This window comes from Eutrigla gurnardus, assembly GCF_963514095.1.
Source record: "Eutrigla gurnardus genome assembly, chromosome: 2".
NCBI lineage: Eukaryota > Metazoa > Chordata > Actinopteri > Perciformes > Triglidae > Eutrigla > Eutrigla gurnardus.
In genome coordinates, this window is record NC_139916.1 from 6,108,416 (window position 1) to 6,133,822 (window position 25,407).

Here is a 25,407-nt window from a genome sequence, read left to right on the forward strand (position 1 = left end):
CATTTGTATACCTTTTATTTCACTTTAATTTTACCGTTTCAATATTTTACTGTTTTACCATTTTCAATTTATTCAGCATTTCACTTTTTGTTATTTTCTTAACTTAATTTGGTATGCATTGTCTCTCCATATCCCATTTGTGTTTCTTTGTATTTTTTTAACATCCTCTTTTTGTCAATTATTTGTGAAGCACTTTAAATTGCATCTGAATTGTGCTGTATGAGTAAAATGTGATAGAGTCATGTGTAAATCATGTTAATAACTGAATTGATTATGGACCTCAGGTCTGATAACTGTACAGGGGCTTGTATTTGTTGTATTTGAAGGTCCTGAAATGTCATACCTCTGTTAATAGCCGGACGCACGTTTGCAGCTACATGTGACAGGACATACTACTCTATTTATAACGGCCCCAGTCTGACAAATGCAAGGACAGACGGACGTCAGAGCTGAAATGTCCCTGCAGGGAGACGTTACTGACACCTTCAAACTGGACACATCGTCCTCCTGCAACAGGTAGGTGTTTATTCTACAAAGACACATTAACAACAGGGTGCTATAACTACCTGCTTCATGTTGGCTGTTTGTAATAATATTGTTATAGACAAGACCTTTGATGACTTTGCTGTAGAGCAGTTGAGGGTCTTTCTTAGTGACCCTAATAACCTGAAAAATACTGAAAATCTTTTACCCTGTAAATAAAACAATCCTCCAAAAAACGTGACAGAATACAAAATAAATTCAACTTTAAGTTATTATTTGAGTGCCTTCATGTTAAGATATTTGTTTCACATTGCATCAATAACCCCCACAGTATGAGTATGTTTAAGACGATACGGTGTGTTGCGCAATGATTTTGTAAAGCTGATTTATTCATAACAGGTCATGTGACCGGAGTATTTTGGGGTCTGTTATGGATCTTGTGACCACCGTACTCTAGTGTTGCTGTGCTGACCTCTGAGGTCTTCAACTCTCAAGCTTTGAACTAACAGCACCTTGCTTACATACTGCCTCACTGTTTCCTAACGACAGCTGATTACAAGTAATGTTAAGCTTAAAATAAATGCACACTCTATATTTAGCTCAAATGTGTTGATGGAACTTCAACTACAACCCTGCGGGGATACCAAGGACGTACAGCTACACGTTGCAGAGGCCACTTTCATTATTGTTACATGGAACATCTGCAAAAAACACTGACCTTCTTTGTTTTCTCTTTGTTTTGCCAGATTAAGGAGCATGTGAGGAATCACAATGGATGATTTAGATCACAGCATGTGCATTGCAGAGTATGACTGGACGAGCTTCTACGAGGAGAGCGAGGAGTGTGTCCTGCTGAGGCCTTCTCTTGCCTGCCCTGATAGCTCCAACCTCAGTGATTCAGAGGATTCGGGAAGCGGTGATCCTTGTGATGGGCAGATTAATCAGAGTGGTCCAGGAGGAGGACGAGATGACGTTGCAACAGAAGCTGAAATGTGCCTTCATCCTCCTGTAAGCACCACCAGCATCCACCCAGCAGAGCTCATCACAGAGGATGCAAATGACGAAATCACAGCCGCACGGCAAACTGAGCAGCTCAACGTTCAGTCATCGGAGGGAGAGCTGTCAGAGCGGGACATAGAGGATGGAAATGTGCAAATGCAGAGAGACATACGTGAATTTGAATCCACGCAGAACTCGACAGACGGGGCCTCGGGGGAGGATGCGAGTGGCGCCGCTTGGAGAGCAGAAAAGGAGCGCTGGTTCGTGACAGTGAATGACAGTCCTGCACGACTGCGCGACGCCTCTGCAAAAAGAAAACGAAGGCAAAAAAAAACTCCTAAGGACAACCACGTGTGCAGACCCGGGCAGGAGAGGTCACCTGAAAATGGCTTAGAGTTAGCGATTATGAAAGATGATGCTGAGGGAGGGAGAGTCACACAGGCAAACCACAAAGCAGGAGGGTATCCGAGTACTGAAGAAGATGCTGAGAGCGATCAGAAGGGAGTCATATCAGATTCATTGCAAACGTCTGGTGAAGAAGACTGTTTGCCCAGTGGTGATATCAATGAGACAACAATAGACACAGATGTTCCACTCCGAGAGCCTCCACTGTTGGACAGTGTGGAGTCTGATGAGCTGGAAGACGCCGCCGAGTTCTTCTCCACTCACAGTTTCGATTCTGAGAGCTATCTGTCCGCCTCTGAATCAGTAGAGGACCTTCAACATCTCCTTGTGGAACACCATCCACTGCAAAGCTCAGACGACACGCATTCTTGGGATATCTCTACCAACCCTGAAGGCCACGAGTGCACCACCCTGACATTTCCATCTGCTGGTCAGAGTTTTAACAACATGCCAGATGACCGCTCTGCATGTGATAATGACACACACAGCATGCTGCCCTCGGATACACGCGGATTCCAAAAACATGAAATTAATCTTCCAGCATCTGGCTGCTCTTCGGGACATCGTCTTCTCCCCGTTCCCGATGTAACTGTGACACCTTGCTCTGCGGCCCTCGGCCCAGAAACATACCACGAAGCCGCGGGCCACGCTCGGCCCGTGTACGCCATTTCTTCCTTCTGGGATGAGATGGAAAAACTGACGATAAATGACATTTTGCAGCTCAGGATGGGTAGAAGCACACCTCCCAGCGAAGCACAACAAAAAACGACCCCACACATCGACAGCTCATTGGAGTGTTACTCGTCCGATAGCGGACAGGTGGACACATCCGACACTGCAGACTCAAGCTGTGAGTTTTCTACCTCCGATTATGAAGAAGAGCACAAGCAGTTTTTTGGCCTCAGCCCTGACCCTCAAAGTGAAAAACAAAGCAGGGGTGACTCTCCTATCTCAACACGTGAGGGCGAGGAGTCCACAAGCTCTGAAGAAGAGGAGACCCCCGTACCTTTGTTGGATTTTGCAAGGAAATGTTCAGAGGATGAAGACTCTGTCACAAGCAAACTTGCGTTGCAGAGAGAGATAAGAAAAAGCAAAAGCGTGCACAACATACAAGCTCTCAACGTGAAGGATTTATCGTTGCAACTTGGCAACGACGAGAGGTGTCCGTTTCTGGAGGAGAACAAGGTTTTGAAAGCGAGCCTCAGCCTGGGAGCACTAATGCTGTCACCTTTTGTGGATGAACATTTTAAAATATCCTTTCCTGACGAGGATAAAGCAAAGAGCGACTCCTGGTGTGTCAGCGTTTATGAGCCGGAGGACATCTCAGTGGTTCCTGTGTTTGACTACACTCTTTGTACATTCAGTGAGGAAACATCATCCTCTTCCCTCCATGACTCCCAGCGCGGCGAACGGAAACCCATCCCCATTTTCTCTTGTTCTCATCCAACCGTCAGAGAACTCACATTCCCAAATCCGGACTATGTTTTCCTGAGTGCAGACTGCGAGGAGGACGACGACATTTCCCCAATCAGAGCCTTGTCTCGCTCCTTCGTACAGGGCAGTGAGTGTGGGGCAGCGCCTCTGCGTGGATTTCAAAGTTGGAACAGTTTGATGAGGAGGATCCGCTTCCCCGACAAAGGGAGCATCAGGTGCAGGAGATCTGGTGCCTGGATGTTTCCAGTTGAGAAGATCACCATCAAGAGTGTGCATCCAGCGGTAGCAGCTCCTACTGAGAGGAGAGTCTCGGCAACGGCTTCTCAGTTTTTCAGAGAGCTAGCAGTACAGCAGAGGGTTTTGGAAAAAATACAGACAACACGTAAGATCAGAGCTCTCTCATACGAAATTAAACAACCCAGAGCAAAACTCCAATGAAATAAAATGGACTTTTTTGTCTTTTCCAGGACGAGAGGGCATCTTCTCCACGCTGAAGCAGTCAGATATGTGTTTGGTCTGCATTGCTTTTGCTTCCTGGGTGTTAAAATCCTCCGATCCAGAGGCTGCTGATGCCTGGAAAGCAGGTAGGAAATTTCATACTCTCATATAACAGTCATGAAACTACTAAACTAAGATAAAAAACATGATCGGCTCTAAAACCAAAAATATTGTCTTCCTGAAAAGCGATGTCCCTGTGCACCAACCACATTTAAAACGACTACACCTGATGATAGTTATTTAGAGTTGAACATGAAGACTACTGTATAAACTGGTGAATTTACATCCATTTCATCAAAGTAACCTTCGTTTAAATTGTGTTCAGCTCTGCTAGCAAACGTGAGTGCGCTATCCGCCATCCAGTACCTGCGGCACTACGTGAAGAAGAGGAATCCCTCTTAAGACGATCCATCCCTGATACGTATACGAGAGAAAAGCAAAGAGTCATTTCCAAACATTTCCACTTGGGTCCAACCATGTGTGTATGTTTATATATATATTATGTAAAGGATACAACTAAAAAGAAAAAACCTCTAGGTATAAATAATTTGAAGTTTTATTGTCAGCATAGAAAAAATGTACACGTCAAATTTTAGGCGGAGTAGATAAATGATTATTTACATTTGCAGCAGAAAAGACAGCTAAGTGAAAACATTTCAGCTGCATGTTAATACATTGTTCAGTTCTGGGTAAACTGATGTTGATGTGTGGACCATTATGTAACCACAGAAGTTCATATTTTCTTTTTTTTTTAGCACATGCCGTTTGTCATGGCTTCGTCTGTCATCAAGCTAAGTTGTCATGGCAACTTGTAGAGTTTTCCAGCGCATGCAAAGTGTATGTGGAGCATCTTTGTAGAGGATGAGACGAGATGAGAAGCAGAAAGAAAGTTGCGTTGTCGATGTTGGTCTGGTTTGTATGTATGTTGTTAGTAAAGGTGACTGTAAGAGCTGTGCATGATGGGCGTTGTGGTTCCCAAAACATTTGGCTCCGTGCTCCTTTAATACAAAGCCATGTCTATGTGTGATGAGTTTTGAGCAGTTGAGAAAGATTTCCACTTTCAGACTATGTCATTTGAATAAGTTCAGTTGGCCTGAAGAGGTAAAACGACACAGAGAAGGATGTAACCATGTGTAGACGATTTTTCCTTTCATTCCTACTCTGGTAATAAACTCAATGATTAATCTTAGATTAATCTCAGCTCATGTCGGGAACCACTGGTCTAGAATAATGTGAACAAAAAGGCCAGAAAGACCTGCGTTTACATTAAATGTAAGCTTTAAGAACAGCTAATGAACATATTGCCTGTATAAAGAAGCAAACGATAAAATAGACATCCTTTAGGTGTTGCTGTGTCGTGTGTTTATGTTTTATTCATAAGTGATCTGCTGCTGACGCTGTAACTGTTATATTTTGTGTTCAGATCTAAAGGCAAATGATTGATTTCATAACTCTTGTCAAATAAGACTGGCTACTTATTGGTGCAATAACTGATTGAATGCAATAAAATCATGAATACATCACACTCCTCTCTGTTTAAGTTGATGTGTGCAGGAAAAACAGCACTTATATTAACTATACTGTTTTTATATACACCTTATAACATTAATGCAGGCTAAAACATGACTTTATATATTTGGTTTCTGGTTTTAACCCTTGATAGAAAGAGACAAAATAAACGCATTAGTTTTAGCAAGGTGCAACCAATAAAGTGGTAATACGACGGGCTGTTGTCACAGAGGGACTCCAAGTGCAAAGAGAATAAGGTGTCATTGCAGAAATATTTATTGAAATAAATATGCAATTGATACACTTTCATATTATGTCACATAAATATTGAATTTAGAGGCAGTTCTTTTAAAAATTCCATTAAAATGCTCAAGATTTAGTTTCTCTCCAATTCATTTACTCTCATCAAAACAATGTAAATACATTATTCTAATAAAACCTTCTGTCCGTAGCAACAGATCACAGTCCAATTGATAATTATCTCACCTTATAATACTATATACTGTTTAGTTTAGGATTAACTTCTATCGTGCTGAATCGAGGGTCAAGTGTCTACTGCTATATCAATAGTACTTATTCATATAGAATATTGTGAACATGTAATATTTACAATCTCAAATATGAGCGAATAAAAGCTTCGGTTATACTGTGAAAAGATATCTTGATATATAAAACTTTAGGATTTAAGCAAATATTTAGCAGATTTAAGAGTAAAACCAACTTCTATGCTTTCAAAGTCTCAACACCACGATGTAACTTGCTACTCTAGTTTGGTGAAAAATTAAGCTCGAGTCATGCTAGGTCATTATTATCATCCAAACACAGATGTAAATGTCATTCTGTACTGTACAAGGAAATCATTTAGAAATCATAGATAGATATTTAAACTTAAAACACCAAAGTCAGTCCGTTTTCATATCCTTTATAAGAGCTAGGTGTTTAGCAAATTCATATCACTGCATATGAAACAGCTTCTCAGAGAAAATCTGTCATCAAATCTTACATGAATGGGTGAGATTGCTCGGTATTTCCATAATAAAACTAGTATAAAGTCTTAAGTGATATGAAAACCTCAGACGGACTTTGACAGACCCATTAAGTGCTGAAGAAGGAATGCACATACAGATCCACGATGATTTTTTACTAAAATATATTAAAACAAAAAGAAAATGACACACAAAATACTCTCTTACAGTCTTAAAAAGTACAAAGTACTCTATTGGGTATGAGCGTGGGGTTTTCGGGGCATGCACCACCTGGCACTCAGGATGGTTTGTCACCTTCTTTCTTCAGACGGCTTCAGAGAACAGAAAGAAATAAACAGCGTAAATCAACTGAGCAACAGAGAGAGAACGTGGAGAAAACTGACGCTGCTCAAATACTAAGGGATTTCATCTAAAATCACATTTTCTTTTCTCTCTGTTGTATTCCTAACATAATTCTATAATAACCACAGCCTGTGCACTAGATAAGTTATTAAAAAGAGCTCACCTGTAATAATCTTCTTGACTCGGTAAAGGGCCTCCATGCAGGTGATGCCCATGCAGCCACTGCTGCTCCATAGCCATCCTCTGCAGCTCTGCAGACTGAGCATGCATGGCCTGGAGCTGGTGAGCAGCAGACATCTGAGGAATCGGGCCTTGCAGCTCTCGTGGATATGCAGCTCCTACGGAAAACGCAGGTACAGAAGGACTAAATTGGAGGAGCTGAACTCAGAAAAAAAGACTCACGTTATAGGCTGTGACTCGAGATTACGAACCAAACAGTGGGTGGCGCAGCATCTCATGATCGTGAGGAATATCGGCGAGTAAAGCGTTGGGGATCGGGCCGCCGGGGAAGGGGAACCGGGCAAAACGTGGTCCTGCTGCCAAAGGGTCCCCTAGAGGATGAGGGCTTGAACCTGGATGAAGAAATTAAATCAAACCGCAAAAGCAGGTCAACTTCTCGCCACTGAATATCTATTAATACCCACTAATTTAAAAAAAATCCCTGAAGTCCAAACTCACCTTGACCGAGGGGATCCTGTTGGTGCAGGTGGAGGTGGGAGTGAATGTGAGAGTGCTGGTGATGATGCGGCGTCACGTTGAGCATTTGCAGCCTGGCGGCGGGGTCCGACGCCACGGATGCCATCCTCTCTGCGTGGAGCCGCTCGGCAGTGAGTCGCTCCGCGTAACTCAGCTCCGGGCGCATCTGGGGTCCCGCCAGCATCATCCTCTCCCGCTCCAGATGGTTCAGGCCGTGATGGAACTGTGCAAAGTGGTGGGGAGGCCCGGGTATGTGGGGAAGGCCGATGGCCCCGTGTCTGGCAAAGTGCTCCATGGGGTTGGCCGAGGGGTGTAACGTCTCCATGTCCGGGGGCTTGACCTCGTAGCCGGGCTTCATCCTCTCGCGGAGCTCCCTCTCTCGGAGGTTCCTCAACTCGCGCTCTCTGAGGCTGGGCTCGGCGCTGTACAGGCCAGGCATGTGATAGGCCAGCAAGGGGTCGCCGGGGCTCAGTGACACATAGAAGGGGTGGTTGCGGTTGTTGGGCGACATGACATGGGGTCGGGCGTACTCACTCAGAGTGCGAAGAGCGGGTGTATCCGGGCCGATGTAGGGGGGCACGGCGGCTACGGTGGTGGGTGGCTGCTCGAAGGAGGGGCGTCCATGTCCATGGCTCTGAACCGTCATCTGAACATCACTCATACGACTGTCATGGGAGGAGCTGGAGGCTCTCTGTAAGCAACCACAGGGTGTCAGATAACTTGTGCATGTTTCGTGACAGAGAAGACGTGTTTATTTAAAAAAAAAAAAAAGGAATGGACTGTTTACACTCACAGCATTTCTGTCTGCCTCCCGTTCTCGTTCTCTCTCTCGGTCTTTCTCCTTTTCGCGTTCTTGTCGAGAACTGAGCTCCGCCTCTCTCCTGGATTTTTCTATGGCCTCCTCCCTTTTCTTGGCCAGCTTCGAGGATGAAAGCGGAGTGAAGAAGAGGTCTGTTCTGGCGCAGGAGTTGTAACCACGATCCAAGTGTTTGATAAACCTGAAAAAAAAAACAGCAGATGTGCATTTTTAGGAGTACGGCTGATACACTTTCACACAAATAGCAAAGTGACTGATTTAAAAGGTAGTAAAGGGAAACATAAAAATGATTATCTGAACCTGCAGCTGCAAACAGCTTCAACTCGATCAATTCATGCCACAATTCGTGGAATTTTCTTTTAATTATTAATATGATTCTCCCAAGAATATAAAAGTAAATCAAATAAAGAGGCACCATCTGTATTCAAACACTGCTCCCCGAAAATAGATGTATGGAATGTCTAAACCTCCCAATTTTGACAAGATGATGCACTTCTTTTTGCAATTTTCCTGAGAAAGTATGTCCTCGGTCATACCGTGCAGACTGGCTGGCATGGCTTGCCACGCTGACGACGGTGGGCTCCGGTGAGGGGCTCCGAGGTGGAGATGGTGGGCTCTCAGCCTCTTCCAGCTCATCCAGTGGCTCTTCTTTAATCTGAATTTGTGATACTGCTATGGTGCTCAGCGAGGGTCTCGGAGGAAGAGGGGGGAACGACGGCTGGAGGCTGGGAACAGGGCCGATAGCAGAAGATGTTACAGGGGGCGGAGGGTGTGAGGTTGCAGCAGGCGGGTGAGAGGAAGTCATGCTTTTGCCAGGGTGGCTCTGCATCTGAGAGATCACTGGATGTTGGGGAGGAAGTGACTGCATAGGCAAAGGTTGGGGCATGAGCTGAAGAGGGGGAGGGGGGGCACCCGGAAGATGCTGATTGGGCAGAATATTGAGTGGCTTTAGAGCAGGGGGAGGGGGGAGATTGGAGGGCATCTGAGGGAAAGGTGTAGCAGACTGGTGTGGCACCTGTTTCTGTGACGGTGGAATTGGAGTGGTGGGAGGAGGCTTGATTTGTGGGTCAGACAGAGGATGCTGGGGGAGCTGAGACTCCCTAAAGAAGGGTGGGGGTCGCTGGGGGGCCTGAGGTGACGGACCATGAAGCTGCAGGACATGCGTGGAGTTGAGAGCAGGCGGGACCTGAAATACTGGAGAAAGAGGAGAGTCACGACCCAGCACTGGCGGGAGAGGTGGTGGACCGGAAAGAGAGTGAGACGGGGGCTGCGGTCGGCTGTTTGGGCCCGCTGTGGCAGCTGACTGACCGGCAGCTGGCTGAGGTTGGTCTGGAGAAGGAGGAGGGGGGCTCTGAGCAGGATCAGAGAGTGGGTTGCTTTGCATTGGCTGAGGAGTGATGGTGTGGCCCTGAGGAGGGAGGGCCTGTGGGACTGGCACGTCCACCAATACAGCGGAAGGAGCGACAGGCTCCGACGGGACGCCGTTGGGCTGGGCAGAGGAGTCGGAGTCGCTCTCGTTGCCCTGCTGAGGGCTGGGAATGCTGGGAGAGGAGCTGCGGTTATCCTGATCAATGTCTTTGGTGTCGCTGCTGCCGTCGTCCTGAGCGCTGCGGCTTTCTGAAGAGCTTTCCTCCTCGACATCGGCCTCTCCCTCTGACCGCGAGCCCCGTGGATCCTGGAGAAACAAACCAATAAATGATGGGAGGAAATGTTAATAATTCCATGTCTTATTTATGTGTAAAATAAACCACTGCTGACACAGCTGCTGTTTTGTTTCACACCTTTCCACACATCCATCACCGATTACACGTTTGTTTGGTTCTTTTTGGTTAATTCGTGCAATAAATGTGCATTTATTACTTTTACTCGTCTGGTCTCCCATGTTTTTTTAAACCAGTAGAGGGCAGTCACTATGCAAACTTATAACACAATATGTAGACTTCAAATGTTTTGCACTTAAATGTCAAGATTTGGACCTGAATCTACAATGTGGGGATGAGTTACTCTTTATAAAGGGTTTGAATCATTGATAAACTGATAGCAGGATATTGCCTGCTATGGCATGATTAACTCCTCATATCCTGTGCCAAATGTTTATTATCTATTTGATTGCAATTAAAACATCATTGCTTTTTCAAAAGTACTTGTACTTGCATTATTATATTATCAATATATCAGTGGCATAAATGGTCTTAAAACCACTATAATATAGTTTATCACCAATTATTTCTGGGAGGACATCAACCGACAGAAGTAGGTGATGATCAAGTTCAGGCCTCGCCTGCTGCACAAAAGTGTGGTATTTTAAATAAAGTGTTCTTTCTCTCTCACCTGTGTCTTCGGCCTTTTAGGCGTCACTTTTTCAGGCTCGTCAGGCTCTTGAGCTGGACTCTCCCGTACGCGCTTCGTTGTCTTTGGTGACGTTACCTCTTCTTTTATCTTCTGTGGAATGTCGGCATGACATTTAATTAGCGATAGGAGACGATGGTGCGTGACGCCAAACCTCAATGAGTGATATTCACCAAGCAGGCGGCGGCAGTATCACATGTGTCCCTCATGACATGTAATGTGCAATTTCAGTCACGTGTAGTTCAGGACTGACTTAACTTTCATCAACTCAAGTATAACAAGCAAAACAACAAGCAGGTCCGATAAGATGAAGTGATACAGGTGCAACATGTACATGTATATGAAATGTGTGGTTTATATTTACCTTGTTCGTCTTCTTGCTGGATTCATTCTTATTATCGACGGAAGACGATCTCAAAGAAGTGGAGGTTGGTCCACTCGGGGAGGGCTGGCTACTGGACACCTGATCCTCAGTGGTGGGGGAGCCGGTGAGCCTCCTGTGGCCACTTCTTAAAGATGACAGCTTTCAAAAAAAAAAAAACATTTAGTTGTTAATATTGTGAATAATGTAAGAAAGACATGAATCCCCAGATGTACAGGATACATCCCCCACTAAAAAAGTCAAAGTAAGACAGATTCAATAAGGGTGTGAAATCTGTTGTATATAATAATGAAAACTATTTCTTCTGAACTGCGACGACTAAAGATAACAGTGTGATTGATCTGCCAGCCTCAGGCTTACAGGTGCTCTGCTCCGCCGTGTCCTCATGCCATGTTTGCTGTTCACCTCTTCTTCCTCTTTAACGGGTTTAAACATGAACGGGGCGACTGCAGATTTCGGAGCCGGCGGCAGACATCCATGTCTGTTTTCATACGTGCGACAAGCCGTGCACAGCAACGGTGTGTCTCTGCGCCCCTGGTGCCAATCCTTAGAACCTGTTGCAGAAAGAAAATTTACTTTCTGCAATTCATAACTTGATACTCCTTAAAAAAATATTGAACCCACTCTGATAAATCACAAATAAAGACGTGCACCCACTTGTCGTTCCACAGTGGCTGCAGCTCTTGACTTCCTGTTCACTGTCTTCACTATCGAGATCATCCTCACTGGCAGAGCTTGCATCCACTGCAAAGGAAAAAAAACGGCGTGAATGAAGACTTCCAGCTCGTATGACTTCCACACTTCTTGGCCGCATAACTACAGAACACCTGCATGACTACGGGGAAACAAAATAGCCACACATCTTCGAGCAACACTAAGTGCACACCTGAGTAATTGCGTGATGGGGTGACAGGAACCGCCACAGAGCGAGTCTTGGCTTTGCGAGAGGACGGCTGCCGACGCTGCTGTCGATAAGCTCTTGTTCCTGCAGCCTCAGGAGTTTTCTTCCAGTGGTAGTAGAAAGTGATCAGTTCCCCCTTGATGACAACAACACAGGATTTAGTCATCAAACATACAGCTTTTCGTGAAATCACTTGCATGTGTTCTGTACGCTAAACATCGCGTTCAATTACAGTCTTTTTGCAGGGCAGAAAGTCTTTCCGGATGCGGAAGAAGTTCTTTCCATACTGTCTCAGGCCTTTGATGAAGCGTTTCTGTAGGGGAAAGGAGGGAGGGTGGTGGATAAGATTAAATCATACGCAAATGCAAAATAAAAAGCTCCAGTGTAGATTGTTAATCGCTAAACAAACATATTTTACATCAAGCTTGTATCAGATTAAAGTGAGTTTCCATCACAGGACTTTAAATTTACTCTGATTGCACTGTGAAACAAGCTAAGTATAGATAAAACAAATAAAATGCTTGCATCCTTTTCATTCATCATAACGGTGATGGACCTTCAGGGCCATACCGCTACGTAAAGGTGACTCACCACATCATCCTCCGACCAGCATTTCTCAATTAGCTTCGGCAGAGGCTTCTTAACCAGGCGCTGGAGAGCTTTTGCTGCATCATAATGACTTGCGTGTAACTAGAAATGGGAAAATCAAATATGTTTGTAATTCTGCAACATCGTTATCTGAATTTACTGGATACTGATGCATAGAAGTTGGGCTCCGCACCATGTTGAGTGCGTTGAGCGTGGTGTCGTCTCGGGAGGCTGCTAAACATCCATCCTCCGTGGATCCACCGTCACACATCCCTGCAAACGCTGCCATGCTCCTTAAAAATAAAATAAAAAATTGGTGCATTTTTACACTTTTTACCCAATTCCAAGGAGTGATGCTGAAACGTTTGATAATACAGGCCTCCAGCAGAAAACTAGCAGTGTTTATCTTAATCCCTCGCACTATTTATACCACATTTCTCGGTTGAACGACATTCAAGAAACCAGATGAATATAGAATGTAGACAATAATCAAGCAGCGTTCAAATAAACAGACCAAGACTGGTTTTGTTTTCTAAGTACCTGTTGATCAGTGAAGGCTGCAAAGGTCACCTAACTACCAGTGATTTTCAGCAACATAGTGCGGACACTGACCTGGCAGCTCTGAGGTACATGAGAAGGTCGCAGTCGTTGACCCCTGGCGTCCACATCAGCTCCTCGCTCTCCATCTGAGTCTGTAGAACGGGAGCAGGCCGCGGCTGCAGCTCTGGAAGTTTGGCCTGCAGTGAAGCCGAAGACAAAAAAACCAGCAGACACTCTTTAGCCAGACAAAAAAAGTATTCACTCACTTTTTTTTGTTGGAAAACAGCCGTTTGCATTTTAAGCGAGATTCAACCGTCAAATTGTCACGTGAAATTAAAGTAATTAATGGATAAAAGGATGCATTGTAATCCAACAGAAGTAGCTCCTGCTTGAATCGGTTTCACATAATTAAATAATCAACTTCAACACATGAAAGAGAAGAATACACACCGCATGAAAATGTGAACAACAAAGCAGACTGAACAGACAGGTCTGACCGGTTTCATGGCCTCATATGCCACTAGGACCTGGTACACATACTTCCTTAACACAGTCTACCCCTTTAACACTTCCTGAAAGTGCTGTGTGTTTTTTTTTAATGTTCTTAACCATCCCAAACAATAAACACATATCAATTAATTCTAATTAAATGGTGATAAATCAGCTGAAGTGTACCTGATGGCTTGGTCCCACTCTTATCTCGCCCTGTGTGCTGTTCAGGCTCCTGAAATGACAAAAATAAATAAATACATAAACCATCCTCATGATTGTGCGGATTAATAATAATTTGCCACCTGCAGCTTCGACATTTACAATCAATGGAATATGAGTGTCGGCGCAGTTAAAAGTCAGTGTGCTGTATTATGATCTGTTAATTGGACAGGTGATTAACGCTGTGCATTATGCACGCGGACGTGTGATCAATATGTGTGCACGTCGGCTGTCAGGGAGGCTTCCCTCCCATCCACAGAATAACATCCCGCCCCTCCGCCACCGCGGACCAATCTCAGCCGCGACCCGCGACGTTTCCTTATATCACATGAATGAAACCCGACGCCAGCCGCCGCTAAAGACTGTCAATCAATCATCCGCGAGCTGCTAATTTTTTTTTTTTTTACGGTCACCATTACGAGAACAGTGTGTGCCGCTCAGGTTGACAGTGGCCTCGCTGTTTAACCCGCAGCTTTACGAAAATCAAATAAAAAGTACGCGGTCGATAAGAAATACCAACGTTAGCATCCACAACACGTCGTTGACACACATACAGATAGCGACAACGACCCGCGTCAAAACACCGTCAAAGCCCGGGGGGGGGGGGATAACAGCGGATTTGTTAAATGATGCACACGGTTGATCTGCTTTACGGCATTTAAATCAAAAGCTGCACGAATAGCTAAGCTACGTTGAAAGCGGCTAGCTAAAAAAGCAGGTTATCCGCCGGAGGCTGCTAGCTGCTAACGAGACAGCAACACTGCCGTGTTATTTGGCTAGCTTGTTAGCCAGACACGAACTTCGTGACCACTGACACTCCGACTATTTCACGCAAACGCCTCTCAAAGTACACGCTCACAAAACACACCCGGGAGTCGCGTTTCACACGCAGGCAGCCGAAATACGACACGCAGAGACGGTTAAGTTGACGAAGTTTACCTCCGCGGACTGAACAGATCGTCCATGTCGAGGGATGTTTGGATGTGGCTTGTTGACACTCCGCAGCGCAGTGGGCGATACACACAAAAACTATGCGAATCCCCTATTACATGGCTATTCAAAATGGAGGCGGCGTAGTGGAGCGAGTCAGTCTATTTTTTTTTCTTCTTCTCCCAGTGCAATGACCTCAGCAGCCACAGCTAAGCCTTCAAAGTTGTCTGGGTGTAACATAACTGAGCATGTGCCGCGGATCAGCAGCAGGAACCACGGAAGCTGCTCATCATCACCGTCAGCTGCTGAAACACACGGGCCTCCATGAATCTCAGCACATATCGTACCGGGTGAACTGCTGTGGTTATTAAACGGTATTATGTAAGCCATGACATTAACCACGTCTGTGGACGGAAGAAAACCCACCCACTCCTAATAACAGCCCGACTGGGTTTAAGGTTATTATTCAATACTAGAAGTAACAAAATATAAATACATTTATATGCAAAAACAAAAAATATACATATACAATAAACATAAATCATATATTTATGTTAAAAAGTAACAAAATACTGGGTTTAAGATTATTCTTCAATACTAGAAGTAACAAAATATAAATACATTTATATGTAAAAACAAAAAATATACATATACAGTATACATAAATCATATCTTTATGTTAAAAAGTAACAAAATACTGGGTTTAAGATTATTATTCAATACTAGAAGTAACAAAATAAAAATACATTTATATGTAAAAACAAAAAATATACATATACAGTAAACATAAATCATATATTTATGTTAAAAAGTAACAAAATGCTGGGTTTAAGATTATTATTCAATACTAGAAGTAACAAAATATAAATACATTTATATGTAAAAACAAAAAATATACATATACAGTAAAAATAAATCATATCTTTGTTAAAAAGTAAACAAAATACTGGGTTTTAGATTATTATTCAATACTAGAAGTAACAAAATATAAATACATTTATATGTAAAAACAAAAAATATACATATAGAGTAAACATAAATCATATCTTTATGTTAAAAAGTAACAAAATGCTGGGTTTAAGATTATTATTCAATACTAGAAGTAACAAAATATAAATACATTTATATGTAAAAAACAAAAAATATACATATACAGAAAACATAAATCATATCTTTGTTAAAAAGTAACAAAATACTGGGTTTAAGAATATTATTCAATAGTAGGACGTAACAACATATATATATATATATAAATATATAAAATCAAAAATATATACAGTATACATATATATCTATATTAAAAAGGAACACAATATATATATACAAATATATATAACATATATAGTATACATATATCATATCTTTATATTAAAAAGTAACAAATAAAATGTATATATAAAATATAAATATATATATAAACAAATATATATATAATATATATAGTATACATATCATATTTATATATATATCAAAAAGTAAAATTATATAGATATATGTGTATAATATAAATATAAATAAATATATGTATATAAAAACAAATATATATATATATATAAAGTATACATTTATAATATCTATATATTAAAAAGTGACATGTGTATATATACTAAAAAATGTGTTTAACAACAAAACACCACCACAGCGAAATAAAATGAGGGACAATAATAATCACAATACATTCTTTCCCCAAGAAAACTTTTTTATTAAGCGTTTTTAAGTGCATTCTTTTGAGATCAAAGTGTCAGCGTTGTAAGGAAACATTACTCAAGATCATTGTGTCCTAAACTATTATTCAACTCCACATTAACAGGACATAATACAGTAGAAGACTTGATAGATGAAATATTACAATTTCAGTTACTACAGTAAGTTGTCTCTATATATTAATTACCACAATTAGTAGCTCTGATTATCTCTACATTAACCACTATCACTTTGCTGTGTTTTCCATTATTTTCTGAGGTGTTGTCATGATTTGTGTGAATGAATCCATTTCTGTGGAGTAAATGCTTCATCCATTTATTAGGCCAATGGTTTCCTGAAGTTTTTCCCAGCGAAAACAGCCTTGTCTCCCAGCTCCTCTTCAATTCTACATGAAAGAAAAGTTCAATTATTCTCCTCTTTTTAATGTATGCATTTATTTACAACAAATAGTTTTGCAACATGTATTTAATTTAATTACTGGTTTAATTTCAAAGTTCAAAAAGCCATCAAAGATATGAGCCAAGTACATGTAGTTCATATGATCAAAAATTATACAAAATGAGATCAATGCACAAAACAAAACATCTAAAACAGTATCATTTATGTCGTTTTTAAAAGAAAGGCATTTTATATCACAAATTAAAGAACACTCACATTTTATACCTTTAAAAAAATGTCACAAAATTCCTATTTTTGTACAATAATTACACTTACCTGAGAATCTGATTGTATTTGGCCAAGCGCTCAGAGCGACAGGGTGCCCCAGTCTTAATCTGAAAGGACAAAACGTGTAGAATTTCAACCAAATGGATTCAATGTCTCCATTAATCTTTGCCCAAGTCATGTCATATAAGCCCTGCATCACAGATTTGATGTAGGATTTGGACGAATGGTAATGTTTATTCAGACTTTTCTCAAAAGTAGTTGAAAAGGGACATTTTGTCATTTATTTACAATGATTATGTTAACAAAATACACCCAAATACAATAATCATCATTATTATTATCTGAATTTACCTGTCCAGTGCACAAGCCGACCACCAAATCCGCTATGAAGGTGTCCTCAGTTTCACCGGAGCGATGGCTGACCATGACGCCCCAGCCGTTCTCCTGAGCCATCTTACACCTGTGAGGAGGATGAACATCCACTTCTTACCATTACAGGTCATTGTATGGTATATAGTTCAATATTCAACTGATTTACTGCCACATCCCAGACTCCAGTGTTGACTTACGCTTGCATGGACTCGGTAACTGTGCCAATCTGATTGACTTTAAGCAGCAGGCAGTTGCAGGCTTTCTCCTCCACAGCCTTGCTGATGCGATTAGGGTTGGTCACCGTGAGGTCGTCCCCGACAACCTGGAGGTCTGTGCTTCCGGTGAAGTTGGTCCAGGCCGCCCAGTCGTCCTGGTCAAAGGGATCCTCGATAGAAACCACTGTGAGTGGAAATAAGTAAGATATTCCTCACTGGGTAGTAAAACAGATTATGTTCATCTTTTGTCCCTTCAAAACCCAAACAGACAGCTCCTAATTTAACCAATGCTAAGTGTAGTTTTCTGGTTTTAAAAGGCAGCATTACAGTGACTGTCTGTCAATATTTGCTTTTACGCACTTTGTCATTATATCCACATTACCGATGATTATTTACCAACAGTCTCATTGTGTAAAATCATCAAACATCACAGTCCTACAATAGTGTTGCAATATCATTAGAGGTATATGGTCAAAAATACTGTGATATTGATTTTCTCTGTATTGCCGAGCCCTAATGACAGATCTATCTTTGTAGAGGGTTACTTTGTTTAGTACAATTATTGTTGTGTCAATTCAATTATTACATTTAAGCTCCTGTTGAAAAGTGTAGTAAACCCCGTGTACTATACTGAATGGCAATAGTACACGGTCAATTTGCCAAATCTCTTAGAGCATCCTCTAAGAGATTTGGCAAAGAAACGTGCCCTTTATAGTTGGAGGACAGCCAGAACCCTCCCATTCATGAGATTAAATTAGTGCTGATATTACTACTATATTATGTTTCCTGCTCTCCACCTGCTAAATAATGAAAAAATAAATAAATAATAAAAAAAAAACATCCGGAAGTTACCTGGATAATCCTTTACAAAGCTCTTGTAGAGATCAGACAGCTCGTCAGGAGTGATGTAACGACTCGGGTCATCGGGAGACTTGAAGTCCAGGTCGTACTTTCCCTCTCTGTAGAATTCAGACGCTGCCACATCCATGCCGATCACAACCTCCTCTGTGTATCCTGCTTTGGCGATGGCCTCCTTTATTAACTCTAGAGCTACAGAAATGGAGAGTTATCACTTTTTTTTTGGTGAGGAACATCTTGCAGTTCTAAAAGTTACATTTTTCAGTAGCTTCAACAAAATCCCTCCTCTTGTTTACCTTCCTGGTTCTCCAGGATGTTTGGAGCGAAGCCACCTTCGTCGCCCACATTGGTGGCATCCTGACCATATTTCTTCTTGATGACGTTTTTGAGGTTGTGGTAGACCTCGGCTCCGATGCGCATGGCTTCTTTGAAGGTGCTTGCGCCAATGGGCAAGATCATGAACTCCTGCATGGCAAGCTTGTTGCCGGCGTGTGAGCCACCGTTGATCACATTGAAGGCCTGTGGAGGAGAGAGGAACAAGAGCTGTGACCTCACAGTGCACTGAATAATGAGGGGGAAAAACTAACAGGATATTTGATACATGTAACGTGGCGCACAGATCCTCACCGGTACGGGCAAAATGACCTCTGGGTTTCCTGCAAGGTCAGCAATGTGACGATACAGGGGGACGCCTTTCTCTGCTGCACCAGCTTTGCAAACCGCCAGGGAAACACCCAGGATGGCATTTGCTCCAAATTTGGCTGGAATAAAGAAAAATATCAACATTCAGTCATCATCATCTTAAATCTGTATTCAGTATCTATCAATGATTTGAGAGGCTTCAGTCCTCCTACTGCAACAAGCAGCAACTTTATTAATGAAACATCTCAGATCCAAGCACATGCATATAATTTCACTGGAGTGACGCTTCATAACGCAGCACGATGACTGTAAAAAGTTCTTTACTGGTCAAGTTGGTCACCTGATATCAGGCTACAGGACGTAGCTCTTCATCCGACAACCAAAATTCAATAGCCATCAACATACAAATACACATTGTTACTGTTACCAACTTCACATAATCACGTATACATTTCATCTGAAGGAATAGCACAGTGCATATTGAGTATGGATGCACAGAGCAGACATGTGTTGGCCATCAGAGGAGAGAATATATTACCAAAGAAGCTGTCTAGTGGTAGGATATGTGAAATATATGTTTCAGTTTTCCATGAGTAAACACTACAGCGCCACAGTAAGTTACTGTGCCTCGCTTCAAAACATTACAACCCTACAACCCCCTGAAAAAAGGGTTCCCTGAAAGCCACTGTGTAATTTGAACACTGGAATTTACAATGGTATTTGTGTTAATATATCAAACATATAATGACAAAATAAAAAAAATAAAACCCTACATTAGCCCCTTCATATTCCTTAAATCTATGGCAGATCAAATATTTGCATTGCAGACAAGAAAATAGAGCTTGTAGTGAAAAAGAGTCCTGACCCGAGATCAACAACAAAACAGCTTATAGTCACTTTAGTCACTTACATTTGTTCTCTGTACCATCCAAGTCAATCATCATTTGGTCGATTTTCTCCTGCTCAACCACAGACACTTCCTGAGGAGACGGGAACAACAAGCTGGGAATGATTTACATCATCAAAACAACAACAAACTGTCCAAAACTTAGTATCTACAAGATTTGGGGGGGAGGGAAAAAACACAGAGAGAAAGTGAGATGCATCTTCTTACTTGGCCAACAAGTGCAGGTGCAATAGTTGAATTGATGTGTTCTACAGCCTGCGAGACTCCTGCAACAGAAAGATTAGTGTGATGATTCTTTCACAACATTATGGGCAAATCTTGCAAAGCCAATAATAAATACATAGATTTAGAAACACATGCAATACTATTATATTTCCCATAAACATACACAGAGAAACATGCAATTCTTCTTTTATTATGTGTTTTAGACGATCAAACAGCATTTATTCAACATAACAATACATTTTTATGTCAGAGTCCATCAATCGACAGGCTAAACCGCAGTGAGAGCATGCTGTGCTGACAATTCACCATGCGTCTGATTGCCAAAAGCATTCGGGGATGAATTATGTTGATGTGTGATTTAATGAGATATTGACAAACAAATTGCTCTAGTGTCAATGGACAAATCTCAGTTTGTAATTGAGAGGGGCAGGCAACGGTAACTCACTAACCCTTTCACATCTGGTAAAGAGGAACAGAAACACATAGAAAAATATATATTAAATGACAAAAAGTATAAAATGTAGTATTTTTCCCTTAAAATTGAATTCTGCTTCAAACTGCAAAGGTCATAAATGTTGTTAAGTGGTGAATATGAAAACCTGGCATTTAATGAATTTACCCTATTGAATAGAAAACGCTAAAATGGCATCCAGACCTTTTCCAAGGTAGCGAGTCTTGTCATTGTCTCTGAGCTCCAAGGCTTCGTAGATTCCAGTAGATGCTCCGCTTGGTACAGCTGCCCGAAACAAGCCTGGGGAGTGTACATGGGAGCAGAGCGGGGGCAGACGGGCGGTCACAGTAAATTAATAGCATTATGATCAAATTAATATTGTTATTGAGGCACATGGGCTCCATGAAGAAGTCGTAATGTTGCCTACCTTTGTCAGTGTGAAGGTCAACCTCTACGGTGGGGTTTCCACGAGAATCAAAGATCTCTCGGGCGTGGATCTTGACAACAGACATGGTGTAAGACCTTGAGACGAGACAGAGAAGTTCAACGTGTTACTATGTGACGATCCTCTGGACAAACGTGTGCTGCAGCCTGTAACAACTCTAGTTTGAGAGAGTAGAGAAAGAATAATGCAAATAAAATACTCAAAGCTATCCAAAAGTCTATTTCCTCTTACTATTGGCGCGCTTCTTTTACTCGCTTTACTCCTTGAGGCTTACTCACAAAAATATCCTGACCCAGCTGCAAGCTTAGGAGTGCTAACTGGCATGCTACCACCCTAATTGGATTAGACCAACTCATCTGATTAATCACATGGTAGTAAGGATGTAGAAATGGCTGGGTTTGTCTAGATTACGCCTCCAGCTACGAGTAACTTGTGTTGCTGCAGTAAAAAATGCATAGAAATTAAATTGTTGTGCACAAAGTCATGATGCTGCCTTGATTAAAACAGAATGTAAGTCCCTCTGTCGTTCAACACAGACCGGGATACCCACAGCAACTCCTCGGCTTCGCATGTCAGATAAACCAGCAGGCTAACCGACCAATGAGGACTCTTCCTGAAGACTGGGCTGTACGTCACAGAAATGAACATAACACGGCAGGCTTAGAGAGTATGGTGTGGATGAGAGTATCGGGTTTTTATTCTAGCAGGCTGTACTAGAGAGCTTAGTCAGGTATGGTGTATCAGGTTGGTATGGCAACTAAATTAAAAACTAAGCTTGCTCATTGGGACATACGTCATGAAAGGTGATGGGAGGAAAGAATACCAGTCGATGTATTAACAGTTCTTAGGTAAGCTCGGATGATGGACACTGACTGATCACATATCCTCCACATAGAATATCAGCTCTCAGAGTCCCTCACTGTTAATCCAACAATTTTAAAGTGAATTTCAGACTGTTCACAATTTTTCCTCTTCCTAGAAAACAAAATATGACAATAACAACCAATTCCAACCAATGATATGACATCCATCCATCCATCAATCTGCAACTTTGGCAGATTGCTAGAGAAGGTTCTGATCTAATCCTCTAAACAATCAAATCACATTCCTACTAACGTTATTGTCCTTACTGCTTATCCCGTTTCAGCCGGAAATACGTCTCGGTACGGAAGCTAGAGGCAATTTTCCACCCCCAAGTCCAATACCATATGAGATATTTATTTTCATCACGTCTGACATCTGTACAAAGTTTTATCAGGAAGTATATCTTATCCTGCCTAACCGGATTGTAGTCGGTGTATGAAAACATGGTTATGTTTGGCTTAAGTTCAAGCTTTTATAGATTGTATACGGTAAAGTTACACGATTGCATTTAATAAGAATACAAATTTAGCTCCATACTGAAACATTTACACGTCGCACACCGTCACCTAATACAATAGTATCAACATATGGTTGGTTAACTTTAGCCAAAGTTAGCTAGCTGAAGTAAATCTAAATGACGCGGATAACAAGACCAAGAGCCTGTTAACAAAGATTCCCAAATGAGTACGAAGGCATGAAATATCCCTGATAACAAATGGGCAACTTTACCTTGTTGTTTGTTAACCACAGACAGCAGACAAACAGATGTTACTCGGTTGAGAAATATGAATTTAAAAAAAACCGTCTTCTTCTTCTTCTTCTTCTGCGTCCTCTACTTCTTCTTCTGGTGTGTAATAGCGGTTGATAAACAACACCATGAAGCATTACCGCCACCAACTGGTATGGAGTTGGGCTCAGGATTCGAAATATTATTCCTTAATTCTATAAATAAAGAAAATAATAATGCAATAAAATCCAATTGAACATATTTAAGACGGTAAAGTAAACACCGTCCTGTATTACGTTGGTGGCTTGGTTTGATTCACACTCCGAGCCAGTTGGTGGCGGTAATTCACCATACAGTTGTTGGCCAACCGCCATTACGCGTCAGAAAAGAAGAAGAAGAAGAACCACAGAAGAAGAATCTCCCCCCTGGAATGAATATGCTAATGCTCGATTGAAAACAAACCGCTTACTTTTTATTCAGACACATTCGTTTTGAGACTCCAGAAGGGCACAGATTCAGTGATAATGTCGGGCATACCCGCAGACACATGGCAGCCACCGACAGTGACTTTGGAAACGACGTGAGTTTGTATTAAACCCGCTGGATGCTAACGCGGCTAAGCTAGTTTTCAGTAACGTGATGTAGCGTTGGCGGTTTGGTGATACGTGTTTGCTGGGTTAACTTTGGCGTTACTAAAACATCTTGTAGGGCTTCTTCTTCTTTAACACGCCGCCATTGTTCTGGCTGTGCTGTTGAAAGACCTTTAATACCTAACGTGAACTCTCTTACTCGCCGTGCGTTGCAGGATGGGGGCGATTGTGATCGAGCTGTACTGGAGACATGCGCCGAAGACGTGCAAGAACTTCGCAGAGCTGTCTAGACGAGGCTACTTCATCAACACGAAGTTTCACCGAATAATCAAAGACTTCATGATCCAGGGAGGAGACCCTACAGGAACAGGTGCGTTACATACACTGTTGTCCCGTCAGGGAGGGCAGAGGTGTCGTATACTTACTTCTGTGTTGGTTTTTCAAGGTTTTGAACGTTTCCTGGAAAGAGCCTCTGATTGGCTCTTGGGTTATAGATTAAAGTGTTTAATTATTATTGATAAATTTAACAGCAAACAAAAATTCAACACATACTAGGCCTATATGGCTACTACTACTTTTTTTTTTAATACATTTGGGTTTAAAAGGAGCATTTCTCTCGGATGTTTCTCTGGAAATCAACTTAATTAAGCAGAATTTAAAATGTGTATGTTCCACTATAGTTTGTACCCAATTAGTTATTTAAAAAACAAAATGGGCAACATGAAATAAAGCATTACTTATTTTTATGCTGCCGCATACAAAGATATTTCAGAAAGTAGTTTGGCTCCAACTTTATAGCAACAGGTTGGGGAATGTAATTTCTTATTTCAAAGAATATTTCAATAAATCAAGGAATGGTGTTGCAAGTGTGAAATAACTTTACTATTGCCCAACATCAGTGGCTCACCTCACGTTTACAAATGTGTAATATTCAAGTTGCTTTTTCATGTGTGTGTGTTGCTTTATTAATCATTCTTAAATGAATCAATAGATTAAAACAACCGAAGCAGTTATCAGTGGGCCCTGTGTAGTGAGGATCATTTATCTAAACCTGACGTCTCTGGCAAAATAATGAGTGTGAAATAAAAACGAGCCACGTTGAACTTCACAGTTAAATATGTATTGCATTTAAAGTGGAATTGTACTGATCTTTGCTCTTCTAACAGGTCGTGGCGGTGCCTCCATATTTGGCAAACAGTTTGAAGATGAGCTGAACCCAGAACTGAAATTCTCAGGTAATTGCAGTTAAAAATCCCATTTAAATAAAAAGTGTTGGATGTGGAAGTTAGGATTTGTTGCAGGGCTGTTCTATTAAACTACATTTGTTTTAGTGAGGTAAATCTAATAATCTTAACTCAGTGGATATTCAATTAAATGTATTAAAGCCGATGTTCCAAATGTATACAACAGTTGTGGATTTGTAAAATCTTATTAAATCGCCCAATTTAGTTTTATAGGTTGCTAACATTTAATATTAACGTGAGACTTTTAAAAAACATAAAAGTCACGATCCTAATTCTCTGATTTCATCTGCGTGTCTGTTAGGTGCCGGTATTCTGGCGATGGCCAACGCAGGTCCAGACACCAACGGAAGCCAGTTCTTCATCAGTCTCAGACCCACCCAGTGGTTGGATGGAAAGCACACTATTTTTGGAAGAATATGCCAGGGGATGTCGGTGGTGAACCGGGTTGGGATGGTTGAGACCAACAGTCAAGATCGGCCAGTCGATGATATCAAAATACTCAGAACTAGTGTACCCCAATAAACAAATGCTGATTTTCCTTTTTTTATTAAATAAATGTTTGTGACATGTTTCAGTGCCATGGTTCTTAATTCTATTACGTTGGCCTTGACTGGAAATGATCAATGCCTGATGAGCTGCATTGTACCAACTGAAAGGTGTAGGAACAAACATGAAAACACAGCAAACATTAGATGACTGTCGATGTTTGATTGGTCCGGGTTATTGAATTTGAAAACGTGTATTGCGTTTTGTTGACTGGATAAAAACAAAACATATTTGAAGATTTTACATGGAGTTTTCTTTTTATAAACCAAACGATTATCAAGAAAAGAAGCGCAATAATCGAAAAAGGACAAATAGTTGTCTGAGCCCGGCGACAAGCGCACCTTCAAATGCGTTCCGTCTGAGAGATCCACAACAACAGTC

The 25,407-nt window shown here is 41.7% G+C and overlaps 4 protein-coding genes across 5 annotated transcripts; 2 read left to right on the plus strand and 2 right to left on the minus strand.

Annotated features, from left to right (window-relative positions):
* The first annotated feature begins 385 nt into the window (after positions 1 to 385).
* On the plus strand, positions 386 to 5,149 carry perm1b (PPARGC1 and ESRR induced regulator, muscle 1b). The gene is made up of 4 exons (XM_084040198.1): positions 386 to 516; positions 1,230 to 3,703; positions 3,789 to 3,905; positions 4,145 to 5,149. Exons 2-4 carry the CDS (start codon positions 1,255 to 1,257, stop codon positions 4,219 to 4,221), a joined length of 2,643 nt encoding a protein of 880 aa, XP_083896324.1. The 5' UTR covers positions 386 to 516; positions 1,230 to 1,254; the 3' UTR covers positions 4,222 to 5,149.
* A 432-nt stretch (positions 5,150 to 5,581) lies between these two features.
* Positions 5,582 to 14,889, minus strand: rereb (arginine-glutamic acid dipeptide (RE) repeats b). Of its 2 annotated transcripts, none has more exons than XM_084040173.1 (17): positions 14,580 to 14,889; positions 13,605 to 13,653; positions 13,002 to 13,126; positions 12,583 to 12,682; positions 12,393 to 12,491; positions 12,034 to 12,114; positions 11,787 to 11,937; positions 11,558 to 11,644; positions 11,261 to 11,454; positions 10,883 to 11,041; positions 10,501 to 10,611; positions 8,706 to 9,844; positions 8,146 to 8,350; positions 7,335 to 8,043; positions 7,088 to 7,228; positions 6,820 to 6,994; positions 5,582 to 6,625 (listed from the first exon to the last, which is right to left on the minus strand). In XM_084040173.1, the coding sequence occupies exons 1-17, from the start codon at positions 14,603 to 14,605 to the stop codon at positions 6,592 to 6,594; spliced, it is 3,585 nt and encodes a 1,194-aa protein (XP_083896299.1). In that variant the 5' UTR covers positions 14,606 to 14,889; the 3' UTR covers positions 5,582 to 6,591. The 2 variants fall into 2 exon arrangements, with proteins under 2 accessions (XP_083896299.1, XP_083896300.1); XM_084040174.1 differs by having other exon boundaries at positions 7,088 to 7,221; positions 7,331 to 8,043.
* Positions 14,890 to 16,248: 1,359 nt separating this feature from the next.
* Positions 16,249 to 22,692, minus strand: eno1b (enolase 1b, (alpha)). Its single transcript, XM_084020739.1, has 12 exons — positions 22,649 to 22,692; positions 21,038 to 21,132; positions 20,815 to 20,910; positions 20,142 to 20,200; positions 19,938 to 20,007; positions 19,013 to 19,146; positions 18,682 to 18,904; positions 18,380 to 18,577; positions 17,510 to 17,711; positions 17,292 to 17,400; positions 16,989 to 17,047; positions 16,249 to 16,659 (listed from the first exon to the last, which is right to left on the minus strand). Exons 2-12 carry the CDS (start codon positions 21,120 to 21,122, stop codon positions 16,593 to 16,595), a joined length of 1,302 nt encoding a protein of 433 aa, XP_083876865.1. The 5' UTR covers positions 21,123 to 21,132; positions 22,649 to 22,692; the 3' UTR covers positions 16,249 to 16,592.
* A 358-nt stretch (positions 22,693 to 23,050) lies between these two features.
* ppil1 (peptidylprolyl isomerase (cyclophilin)-like 1) lies at positions 23,051 to 25,051 on the plus strand. The gene is made up of 4 exons (XM_084027394.1): positions 23,051 to 23,226; positions 23,452 to 23,606; positions 24,403 to 24,471; positions 24,782 to 25,051. The coding sequence occupies exons 1-4, from the start codon at positions 23,171 to 23,173 to the stop codon at positions 25,000 to 25,002; spliced, it is 501 nt and encodes a 166-aa protein (XP_083883520.1). The 5' UTR covers positions 23,051 to 23,170; the 3' UTR covers positions 25,003 to 25,051.
* Positions 25,052 to 25,407: the final 356 nt, after the last annotated feature.

Coding starts and splice junctions, on each gene's coding strand:
- perm1b (XM_084040198.1), top strand. CDS start 1,255: ATGGATGATTTAGATCACAGCATGTGCATTGCAGAGTATGACTGGACG. Junction 3,704..3,788: donor GGAAAAAATACAGACAACAC/GTAAGATCAGAG, acceptor TGTCTTTTCCAG/GACGAGAGGGCATCTTCTCC. Junction 3,906..4,144: donor TGCTGATGCCTGGAAAGCAG/GTAGGAAATTTC, acceptor AATTGTGTTCAG/CTCTGCTAGCAAACGTGAGT.
- eno1b (XM_084020739.1), bottom strand. CDS start 21,122: ATGTCTGTTGTCAAGATCCACGCCCGAGAGATCTTTGATTCTCGTGGA. Junction 20,911..21,037: donor TGACCTTCACACTGACAAAG/GTAGGCAACATT, acceptor TACACTCCCCAG/GCTTGTTTCGGGCAGCTGTA. Junction 18,578..18,681: donor CATCCTGGAGAACCAGGAAG/GTAAACAAGAGG, acceptor CCATTTCTGTAG/CTCTAGAGTTAATAAAGGAG.
- rereb (XM_084040173.1), bottom strand. CDS start 14,605: ATGGACGATCTGTTCAGTCCGCGGAG. Junction 8,044..8,145: donor GGGAGGCAGACAGAAATGCT/GTGAGTGTAAAC, acceptor GGTTGCTTACAG/AGAGCCTCCAGCTCCTCCCA. Junction 6,995..7,087: donor GCTGCGCCACCCACTGTTTG/GTTCGTAATCTC, acceptor CGTTTTCCGTAG/GAGCTGCATATCCACGAGAG.
- ppil1 (XM_084027394.1), top strand. CDS start 23,171: ATGTCGGGCATACCCGCAGACACATGGCAGCCACCGACAGTGACTTTG. Junction 23,607..24,402: donor AGGAGACCCTACAGGAACAG/GTGCGTTACATA, acceptor CTCTTCTAACAG/GTCGTGGCGGTGCCTCCATA. Junction 24,472..24,781: donor CCCAGAACTGAAATTCTCAG/GTAATTGCAGTT, acceptor CGTGTCTGTTAG/GTGCCGGTATTCTGGCGATG.